This window comes from Acipenser ruthenus, chromosome 3 (genome assembly GCF_902713425.1).
Source record: "Acipenser ruthenus chromosome 3, fAciRut3.2 maternal haplotype, whole genome shotgun sequence".
In the NCBI taxonomy this organism is placed as follows: Eukaryota; Metazoa; Chordata; class Actinopteri; order Acipenseriformes; family Acipenseridae; genus Acipenser; species Acipenser ruthenus.
In genome coordinates this window covers 78562810-78574975 of record NC_081191.1, presented here as the reverse complement: position 1 = coordinate 78574975, position 12166 = coordinate 78562810, and the positions used below count along the sequence as shown (strand labels likewise).

The 12166-nt window shown below is 38.9% G+C and overlaps 1 protein-coding gene across 4 annotated transcripts in view; it reads left to right on the top strand.

Annotated features, from left to right (window-relative positions):
- zfhx4 (zinc finger homeobox 4) overlaps positions 1-12166 on the top strand; it is a 98322-nt gene that overhangs the window by 81692 nt on the left and 4464 nt on the right. For all 4 annotated transcript variants that reach the window (XM_059017252.1, XM_033992406.2, XM_033992405.2 and 1 more), the window contains 4 exons: positions 5620-5753; positions 6133-6333; positions 6646-6766; positions 6875-12151. In XM_059017252.1, the coding sequence (XP_058873235.1) occupies positions 5620-5753; positions 6133-6333; positions 6646-6766; positions 6875-12151 (5733 nt within the window). The remainder of the gene's footprint in view (positions 1-5619; positions 5754-6132; positions 6334-6645; positions 6767-6874; positions 12152-12166) is intronic.

The window sequence follows — 12166 nt, the reverse complement described above, 5'->3', positions numbered from 1 at the left end:
CTATATATATAATTGGTAACAAATGAATAAAGGCAAGAATCTCTGAAACAAAGCTCATATAGTTTAGGAAAGCAAACCCAGAACTAGCATCTGGTACAGATACCTCAGGCTTTTGTTGTATTTGATTTGGCGAATATGAATTCATACATGATTTTTTATGTATGAGATGGAAATCTATGGTTAAAATGAATATTACATTGGATCTTTTTACTGCACGCTATACCTAGTTACATTATGCTGGATTCAATGAAGCAGAAGAAATGCAGAAATAGGTTGGTGCCTATTAGTTTAGGTAGTCATCTATCTTTTACCCATATCTCCATGACAGGAGCATCTGAAGAAGCCAGTATTCAATGCATTTTCTACTTCATTTTACAGAAAACATAATTTAATATTAAAGCTGGGATACACATCTGGTTTCAAGTTCAATTAGGTTTTGTGTATTCAAAATGAATCGGACAATTACAAATGTTTACGTTTTTCAATTATAGTTTTCTGTCCCATAGCTACATTACATTTTTTTTTTAATTGTCCATTGAATGAGTGATGGTAAATTTGTATCCACAAATGCTATAAAGGATTGTGACTGTAGCAAACCTTTTAATGATTGCATTTGCATTAGAACATAAGAACATAAGAAAGGTTACAAACAAGAGGAGGCCATTCAGCCCAGCTTGATCCCAGAATCTCGACAAGCAGTTTAACCACACCCTAATCCATGTGCATGCATTTCCTTGAATCCCTACTGCGTTCAGTTTGAGAATTAATCTTTTATGTGGCATTCTATTGGCCAGTGTTTATACACGTGTTTGTTTAAGAGTTTAGTGTAAGAGTTTTAAAAAAAAAAAGGCAATCAACCTTACCCTCTCAAGATTAGATGACTCAGTCTCCAAAACTAGAGCTTTGAGAATAAAAACTGTTTTCAGCCGAATTCTGACATCTTGTTCTTCATTTACATTGTCATTTTAATCTAGTGTCAGTTTAGATTAATTATAATCTAAATTACATTTCCCCATGCAAATGTATTAATATGGATAAACTCCAGACTAATTTCTGCACTTCATAAAGATGTAATGTGTCAGTGACATAGCTTGGGGGAGCACTTTTTAATAATGCAGTAAACAAAAGCAAAGATGAAAATTAACCTTCATTACTGCAAAGAAAATTACCAATAGACTAAATTTAAATTAGTAAGGAACTGCCATTGTTCATTTTAATTTAAATAATACAGATAAAGGCATGCAATGCATGCAAATGACATCAAGTGTTGATGATTTAAATAAGTTTGTCTTTTCCCATAAATTACAATATTAAATATGTGCATTATAGTAAGATTTTTTGCCTGTATTATAATAAATAATACAAAATAGTCCACAGATATTTTATTAAAGCGGTTTATATTAGATAAAATAATATAATGTGTGTGCAGGAAGTATATATTTATATCAAGTTGCATGTTGTACTGATCTAATTTAGTTTAAAACTTAAAAAAAAAAAAAAATCTCTCTGAAATGTGTTGTCTGAAACATGCTGGATACTTCTAGGTTAGAGCCTGAAATGTGACATCCAGATGTTATCAGTTGAACTACAGGGCACACTAATTCTTAACCTAAAATGTGATCTCAGTAAATCCACCATATTTAGGGGAGCTGCTTATTTATTGCTGTGTAACCCTAACCATACTGTGAAAACTACAGTGGAGTCAATTAAATAGTACATTTAACCTGTCACGGTATCAAGGAGCATGATTAAATATATTATTTTCTGCAAAAACTATGACCACAACTGTCATTACACATGGAGTTTAATTTCAGAGAAAAGAGAAAAAAAACAGATTTTGTGTTACCAATAACATAATACCCACTGCTGATTAAAAAAAATAAAGTCCCATGTGCTTATGAACCACTAAACCTAAGCTCCAATTACATTGTATTGCTTGCTACTCACACTGATGCAAATAAGAACAAAACAGTGATAATAAAATAATTAGGGCTTCTGATTTTCGGTTTTAACCGATAAAACCTGATAAAACCTGATAAAACACCCCCGATACAAAAAAAAGGAGGACACTGCTGCTGTACCCTTGAGCAAGGTACTTTACCTAGATTGCTCCAGTAAAAACACAACTGTATAAATAGGTAAAATCCCAACTGTATAAATGGGTAATTGTATGTAAAAAATAATGTGATATCTTGTAACAGTTGTAAGTTGCCCTGGATAAGGGTGTCTGCTAAGAAATAAATAATAATAATAATAAAAATAATAATAAATACATTTCCCAGTGCTGCTGGGCAATGTCCCGCCTTCCTGACTTGTATCTATCATTGATTCGTTCTGAATACTTTAAACCCGCCCCAAATACTGAGTGATAGCACATAACTACATTTCTATTGGAGACTCCGCTTGCGAGATTTAAAACGTGATTACAATCAGGATGGAGGCTTGCTAGCGGGATTTAAAGCCGTATTACAGTTAAGATACGGAGGATTTAAAACAGAATTGTGGTGAAATTTACAAAAATGCCTCCAGACAAAAACCCCAGAAGAATGTGTCCGTGACTATAGGGATTTAATTGTGGAAGACAGCAAAGGAAAGGTACAACTTAAGTGTGCAAGTACTGTCGAGTTACATATTTTTACACACACACAAAAAAAATACAGTATAAGAATTAGAACTGAATCAGGAGGAAAGGATAGTGTGTATTCATGAGGGAAAGTATGAACATTTAGCCAAATGACTAGGCAAGTGCTAGAAAGGCTAAACAGATCATTCCGTTTTGAATGTCATTGACAGTTGGAAATAAAGATGGGTGATTTGGCTGTCGGTCTTGGATCTGTAATACAAACAGCTTGAATGTCATAAGTCACCATTTGATTTATCCTAATCAGCCAAGGTCCTACATCTCGAAAGGCATTTGTCATTTGGAGAAAGGCTGTGTGGCAATTATTTTAGCTACTGCTGCATTGTTTGGTATTGTGTCTCATGACAAAGAAAGAGAAGAAAGCAGTCACTGACTGCAAACCTGTAAAAACAAAAGTAAAACAAACCATTCTCAGTAAGTTGATGCAGTCAGTATTTTTTAATGTTTAAAGAATATATGAAAAAGGAAACCTGCTGTGTACCAAAATGAGCAAAATAAAAAAAAATTAGGTAATGTAGGTACACAAAAATGTGTATAATTTTTATATATATCAGGATGTTTCGGACTACAGATGAAGATTCAGATGAAGAAGGACTCCATTACCTTTTTCTTTAGATAGATAGATAGATAGATAGATAGATAGATAGATAGATAGATAGATAGATAGATAGATAGATAGATAAAATGATTCAAATATATATAATGCTTGGTATTGGATTAATCAACCATTTGTAATTGCAAGGACAAGATTATTTTACTGTAGGATCTAGAAAAGGAGTAAGACTATTTTTAAAGTACAAAACATAATTGTCTGATATTTTAATTTTTATATACTGTATACATTGGAGGGTAGAATTTGTTCTATTATACAAGGTTCTTTGTTGATTGAAAAAAAATCATAAAGATGAATCCTCATGCACAGCATGCAATCAGATTATCCCTGCAATAGATATTTACAGTGAGTCCAATAGCAATCAATGGTCAAACTTCATTGCATTGTGAAATGTATTTGCACCCAGTTGTCCAGTGGTAGTGTCCTCACCCTGGAAATAATTTAGTTGCAAATTGACTGGATGAAAATTGAAAGTTAAAATTAGAAAAATACAGATGATGCTGCGCAGTGATGAGATTGGAACACTTGGTAAATTAGGTTTTCTGTTTGTCATGAAATGTATGTGACATGCCTACCCAACACAGCTGTAATATACAGGCCAGTGTAAAAGATCATCTGGCAATTGGAAGCTGGAGAGAATTCTCGGATGCTCTTGGAAATTAGTATTGTGCCCGTGTCTTTGATGTGTGCAATTTTTTTTTTGGTGTCACTTAGTTAGATAGCCTATTATTTGAAATACTGTCTTTGATGAAAAAAAATGCATTTGTTTGTATGAGAAGAGAGGAATACATTTATAGACAAGGTTAGCTTGACAGAATGAAACACAGACAGGCATAAGATTTAATATTTTCAATATTAAAAAAGAACAATTATATACACAAGTACAAATTAGTGTTAAATATTATTTTTGTTATCTGTATGAAAATTATATGATGAAGATACGTATGTATATACAATATCTTATTGTAGATTCAAATAAGAAACATTTTCTGTGTTCCATGAGCCTGAAGGCAATGTATCTTGTCTATATCTGGAGAGGAGGGTCATGAGAGATTTAGCATAAAACTGAATAACAGGGGCCCCCAAGTGGCTCATCCAGTTAAAAGCGCTGCCGCGGGGAGCGCAGGATGAGTCACAAAGCTTGGACGGCGCTAGTTCACGTCCAGGCTGTGCAAAGAGGCCGAACTTTGCTGGGGACCCCTAGTGGGGAAGGGACTTATTCTCCTCATCGCGCACAGTGAACCCTACTGGCCAGACACCGAGCATATTCAGTGTGGATAAGAAGCAGGGATGATCTCTGTCTTCCAGGATCGGTAGCCCACCCACTCCTGCTCTAGTTTGCTTGCCGTAAAAGCAATTTTGACTTTAGGCTTGTGAGATCGGAGGATGCTCACACGCCCTCAGAACGTCTGTGCTGCGTGGGTACTTGCTGCGGTGAGGAGAAAAAATATAATCAGACATTTCAAACTTAAAGCTGTTATTGCAGCGAAAGGTGGCTCTACCAAATATTAATGTGTGGGGGTTGAATACTTATGCAAGCAAGATATTTCAGTTTTTTATTTTTCTTAAAATTATTTCCCAACATAAAACCAATGTCACCTTACAATAATTGATTTTGAGTTTCAGTGTTTTAAAATAAAATATCAAACAGAACGAAATTTCAATGTACCATTTGTAATTCAGTAATATGAGAGAATTGGTCAGGGGTCTGAATACTTTTGCAAGGCACTGTGTATATGTGTGTATATATATATATATATATATATATATATATATATATATATATATATACACACACATATACATGATATGGATTATTACTAACAAAGATGAGTTGGGGAAAAAAAGGATTTCAAATTTCAGGATTTGTTTAGGATTGGTTTCTTATACCTAATCATATGCACTGCATGGAAATAGTTTGTATTTGTGTAAGAAATATTAGACATAGTATTGCTCATTCAGATGAGTTTGTTGAACATGGTGTCATGATCAGAATGTAATTTGTTTTGAGGCAACGGATCGGAATCCAGACTGTGCTGTTAGTCAGAGAATGTTATTGATTCATCTTTCAAGGTAACATAAGGTTATCTAAACAAGCGAGAGCACATTACCAGATTCATTTGATACAGTCTGCCCAGATTAGGTATCAAGGCATTTGGTCATTAAAACTTAAACATACCTTTTCATTATGATTCTTGTTTTTTGTTCACTTTTTTAAAAGTAATTTTCTTTCTTTTTGTTATCATGCAGTGTATGCTGTTATCTAGCAAAACATGACTTTGTCATTTAATCTTCATCTTAGTCCTCTAAATGGAATATGTTCATTTAAATATAACTAAAGGTGCTCTCTGTTCTGCATTCACAGGCATAAATACACTGGGTAAAGAAACTCCACGAAGTGCTGCAGTAGGGAAGCGGCCGCTACTGCAGGATAAGGAAAATGATACTGCATCCAAGAGACCCAAATCTGCTGAGGACAATAAGCTTAGCAATGATCAGGTAATGTCATACGTGCCCAGCACTGGGTAGTAATTAGACATTTCCAGGTATTGAAATCAGATGTATTCTGATACATTGTTGAAGATATATATTTGTTATACTGTGTGGTACTATAAGTAGGCTTTTGGAATTTATTTGTAGTTAAGGACAGCTTCAATTTAAAAGTAGCCCTTCTAATAGAGACGAGAAAGCTGAGCTCACATGTCTATTTGTAATTTACACCTTGACCTACAACAAAAAAGCATTTTCATAAGTAAAACTCAAATGAAAGAACTGTAATTCTTCAGGTATTATAATGTTTTCACATATACATTCAGATGGCTAATTGGTGCTGTTATGCCTGACTCAGTATTAATTTGAATCTCTCTTTTTTAATTAGGTCTACCAGTGCCCATACTGTAATTACAGTAGCAAGGATGCAAACCGAATCCAGATGCATGTCATGTCGCAGCACTCATTGCAGCCTGTTATCTGCTGCCCTCTCTGCCAAGACGTCCTCAGCAACAAGATCCATCTCCAGCTTCACCTGACCCATCTGCACAGTGTGTCACCTGACTGTGTCGAGAAACTACTCACGACTGTAAGTATCTACGTTGTCAGTGAGTTCAAACATTATTAGAAGCAAAAAAAAGAGCCTTTTTCATTTATCTGCTATTTTTAATAAATGTTTGAATTCATACAAAATAAAAATAATTGTAATGTGTAATTGATATTATTTTTTGGTTTACCACTGTGACTAATAATAATGATGATGATGATGATGATGATGATGATGATGATGATGATTCTCAATTAGAAAAAAAATCAGTATTGTTAATGATTAAGAAAAATAATCAGGTGATTTTTTAAAATTTTAGCTGTGCTAATTGGACCTTCTGTCTTGTTTTAAAAGGTATCTGTTCAGGATGTTATGTTGCCCAAAAGCATGCATTTTCCAGCGACTACACAAGAGAAACAGTCTTCGACTGATACGACTTCAACAGTTATAGCAGAAGGGTCTGAAAAGCCTTCAGGTAAAAACTACTGTTGAAATAGTATGGCTGTACTGAACTCTACTGTAGTTAAATCCTTTTACCGTATCATAAAATCCACTCATTTTATGTATTTACTTATTTTAACAGGCGTTAATTCTTCAGATGAAAATATTACCATGGCACAACATAACTTAAAAGCTGAACTGGAGCTTAAGAACGAGGAACTCAAGCCACCGAACGAAGCTTCGGGAGCACCTGATTGGAAAAAGAGCAGCAGCGAGGATTCCAAAACCTCTGACTTGCAGGAGCAGCTGAGTGAGCTACAGAAAAGGCAGCAGCTCTCAGTCTCTGATCGCCATGTCTACAAGTATCGCTGCAACCACTGCAGCCTGGCTTTCAAGACTATGCAGAAGCTTCAGATACATTCCCAATACCATGCCATTCGGGCTGCCACCATGTGCAGTCTCTGCCAGCGCAGTTTCCGTACATTCCTTGCTCTCAAGAAACACTTGGAAAATGGCCATCCTGAGTTGAGTGAGGCTGAAATTCAACAGCTTTGTGAAAGCTTGCCCCTCAATGGTGAGCTTTGTTCAGAAAGTGAAGCTAGAGCTATTGAAGAGGCACAAGCATTGGAACAGGAAATTGACAAAGAGGAAGACATGGATCAGGAAGGAAAAGCAAGTCCAGCAGGGAGTGACAGCAGTTCTGTTCCAGACGAGCTGGGTTCCGAACCAAAGCGGACTTTGCCTTTTAGAAAAGGCCCAAATTTCACTATGGAAAAGTTTTTAGATCCTTCTCGTCCATACAAATGCACGGTTTGTAAGGAATCATTTACTCAGAAGAACATTCTGTTGGTTCATTATAATTCAGTCTCCCACTTACACAAGCTAAAGAAAGTTTTGCAGGAAGCCTCCAGCCCTGTTCCACAAGAGACTAATAACAGCATTGATAACAAACCCTACAAATGCAATATTTGTAATGTTGCTTACAGCCAAAGTTCAACCTTGGAAATCCACATGAGATCTGTGCTACACCAGACAAAAGCCAGAACTGCCAAGTTAGAAACTAGCAGTAGCGCAGCCAGTGGAAACAGTAGTGTGGCACCTGCAAGTAGCCCAGTTTCCGTTAGTCAAGGAAATGTAGAAGCTGCAAGTTTACCAACGTTCAGTAACAAAGACAGCAATGTAGATGCCAAAGAAATAAACAAAAAGCAAACTTCTGATCTAATTTCCACTCAAGCCACTCATCAGCCTCCCCCATCACCAGCACAGTTTCAGATGCAACTGCAGCATGAATTACAACAGCAAGCTGCTTTCTTTCAGCCCCAGTTTCTAAACCCAGCATTCTTACCTCACTTCCCAATGACCCCTGAGGCTTTACTGCAGTTCCAACAGCCACAGTTCCTGTTTCCATTTTATATCCCTGGGACAGAGTTTAATCTCAGTCCTGAGTTGGCACTGCACTCTGCTGCATTTGGGATGCCAGGAATGTCCGGATCACTACTGGAAGACCTGAAACAACAGATGCAGCAACAGCACCAGTTGGGGCAGCAACAGCTGCAGCTCTTGCAACAGCAGGCTCCGCAACAGCAAACTTCTCAGTCACAAATGCAGCATCAGAAACAGCAGCAACAAAATAGCAAACCTGCTAAAATGGAGCAAAGTAACATAGTTGAATCTGAAATTCAGATGTCCAAGGATGCTGAAGAGCAGTTAGAAAAGCATGACAGCAAAGCCAGGTATGACTGCCTAACTGACAGCGAAGTCACAAAAGAAAGCAAAGATAGCACAAAACAAAAGTCGTTTGATCCACTCATCCTACCCCCTCGCATTGTCTCTGGTGCAAGGGGGAATGCAGCAAAGGTTTTGTTGGAGAACTTTGGCTTTGAACTGGTTATCCAGTACAACGAGAACAGGCAAAAGGTTCAGAAGAAAGGCAAAACTGGTGAGGAAGAGATTATTGATAAACTAGAATGTGGAACATGTGGAAAACTATTTTCCAATATCCTTATTTTAAAGAGCCACCAAGAACATGTGCATGGACAGTTTTTCCCAATTGGAGAGCTGGAGAAGTTTGCAAGGCAGTATAGAGAAGCCTATGATAGACTGTATCCGATTACTCCCTCATCTCCGGAAACTCCTCCGCCGCCACCACCACCACCACCATCAACCCCACCACATCCACAGCCCTCTTCTACTGGAACTGGAAAAGCTCAGACTCCTGTTCCTGTACCTTTGCAAGCTCCACCTCCACAACCCCCACCCCCACCTCCTCCACCACCTCCTGCTCCACCCCAGGTCCAGCTGCCTGTTTCGTTGGACTTGCCTCTTTTCCCACCACTCATGATGCAATCTATGCAGCACCCAGCCTTGCCTCCACAGCTAGCCCTTTCGCTTCCAACGATGGATTCCCTATCCACAGATCTCACACAGCTTTGCCAGCAGCAGCTGGGCTTGGATCCAAATTTTCTAAGGCATTCTCAATTCAAACGTCCTCGCACCAGGATTACAGATGATCAACTAAAAATCCTGCGCGCTCACTTTGACATCAATAACTCACCGAACGAAGAGCAGATCCAAGAAATGGCAGACAAATCCTTCCTCCCACAAAAGGTTATCAAGCATTGGTTTCGCAATACTCTTTTTAAAGAGAGGCAGCGAAGCAAAGACTCTCCTTACAACTTTAACATTCCTCCTGTCACCACGTTGGAAGACATTAGACTGGACTCCCAATTTAGCGCTTTGGAATATTACAAGACAGATGCAACCATGAACAAGAGATCTTCTAGAACACGGTTTACAGACTACCAGTTGAGGGTCCTTCAAGACTTTTTTGATACCAATGCTTACCCTAAAGATGATGAAATAGAGCAGCTCTCTATAGTTCTCAATCTGCCATCTCGAGTGATTGTTGTTTGGTTCCAAAATGCCCGCCAGAAAGCCCGCAAGAGTTACGAGAATCAGGCTGATGCTAAAGATGAGAAAAAGGAGTTGACCAATGAACGCTACATTCGGACCAGCAACATGCAGTATCAGTGTAAAAAATGTAATGTGGTCTTTCCACGCATTTTTGACCTAATTACTCATCAGAAAAAACAGTGTTACAAAGATGAAGATGATGATGGCCAAGATGACAGTCAAACAGAAGATTTCATTGATGCCAATGATCATATGCTGTCAAAGCAACCATCCATGTCTGGGCAAACGGATTCATCCAAACCTTTAGGAACAACGATAAGCTCTGGCTCTGGCTCGAGTACTCCTTTAATGCCTTCCCCTAAACCCGAAATGGGTAAAACTTCACCCAAACCTGACTTTCCAACAGAAAAACCAAAGCAAACTGAGGCTGTTCCAACCTACCAGGTGTCTAAGACTGTAGCTTCTTCTGAGCCACTGCCACCCCAGCCTTCAACACTTCAAACCCAACAGCAAAAACAACCCCAGCAGCAAATAGTTAGACCTCACTCTCAACCTCAGAATGCAGCAATCCCTTCTAGCCCTCTGTCTGTTGCCGTCACCTCGTTGCAGAACAGTCTACCTCCTCAGATGTTACAATACCAATGTGACCAGTGTAAAATTGCCTTTCCAACTGTAGACCTTTGGCAGGAGCACCAGCATATGCATTTTCTTGCGGCTCAAAACCAATTCCTTCATTCACAGTTCCTAGAGAGAACAATGGATATGCCCTACATGATCTTTGACCCCAATAACCCACTTATGACTGGGCAGCTGCTCACTGGAGCTCTATCGCAGATGCCATCACAGACAAGCTCATCACTTTCGACACCCCCTGGTACAGTATCGGGTTCCCTGAAACGCAAACAGGACGATAAAGAGGAAAGCAGTTCCAATGAAAAGGATGGAGGAAACAGTGGTGAAGATCAGCATCGAGATAAACGTCTCAGAACCACTATCACCCCAGAGCAGCTGGAGATCTTGTATGAGAAGTACCTACTAGATTCCAATCCAACTCGAAAAATGTTAGATCACATTGCTCGAGAGGTTGGCTTGAAGAAAAGAGTTGTCCAAGTTTGGTTTCAGAACACCCGAGCTAGAGAAAGAAAAGGACAGTTTCGAGCAGTGGGTCCAGTTCATACTCATAAAAGATGTCCCTTCTGCAGAGCACTCTTTAAAGCAAAATCAGCACTCGAAAGCCACATCAGTTCCCGACACTGGCATGAAGCTAAGCAAGCAGGTTATAGTGTGCCTCCAAGCCCCTTACAAACAGCAGAAGATGGAGGTGTAAGCCCACAAAAGTACAGCTATTTTGAATATCCATCACAACCAATAACAAAGACCGAATCAAGCGATTATGAACTGCCAGCTGCAACATCAACACCAAGTAAGCATTTACAAGTGCCACTGAATAGCTTTTTAAGCCCATCATCCTTAAAAGCAGAGAGCAGTGATGATGTGGAAGGCATCAATATGAATTCTGCAGATGCTTATGACCAAAACAAGATGGATTTTGATGAGACCTCATCCATTAACACAGCCATCAGTGATGCAACCACTGGGGATGAGGGCAATAATGAAGTTGAAAGCATAACCGGCTGTACCAGTGAAACAAAGCCTGCATATTCACCTGCAGAACACAAGGCTAATACAAATCCCACACCAACCTCGGATATATGTGATGAAAAATTATCCTACTCTCTTGTAAACTCATTGAGTTTCTCTGGAAAGGATAGTGACCAGTATTATAGCATGCAAGATGATGACCTAGATGACAATGCAGATCAAAGTGAATCTTCCAGTTTAGCCGACCCAAGCTCACCAAGCCCCTTTGGGGCCAATACATATTTCAAATCATCAAAGTATGGTGGAGAGAGGCTGGGTAATAAGCGATTTAGAACACAGATGAGCAACCTGCAGCTGAAGCTCCTTAAAACATGCTTCAATGACTACCGGACTCCAACCATGCAGGAGTGTGAAATGCTTGGAAATGAGATAGGCTTGCCTAAGCGAGTTGTCCAGGTCTGGTTCCAGAATGCCCGAGCAAAAGAAAAGAAATTCAAGATAAATATAGGAAAGCCATTCATGATGAGTCAAGATGGAGCAAAAACAGAATGTAGCTTGTGTGGCGTGAAATATACTGCACGTCTTTCCATTCGAGATCACATCTTCTCCAGGCAGCACATTTCAAAGGTACAAGAAACAGTAGGAAATCAGATTGATAGAGAGAAGGATTATCTTGCTCCTACAACAGTCCGTCAGCTAATGGCCCAACAAGAATTGGATCGCTTGAAGAAGGCAACAGATATTCTTGGCTTGACAGCCCAGCAGCAAACAATGATTGACAGCAATGCACTTCATGGCCTTAGCCTGCCAACAGCTTATCCAGGACTATCTGGTCTCCCACCAGTCCTCCTTCCTGGAGTAAATGGCCCTTCATCTCTGCCTGGTTTTCCACCGAACACACCTGGTGAGTTAGTATGAC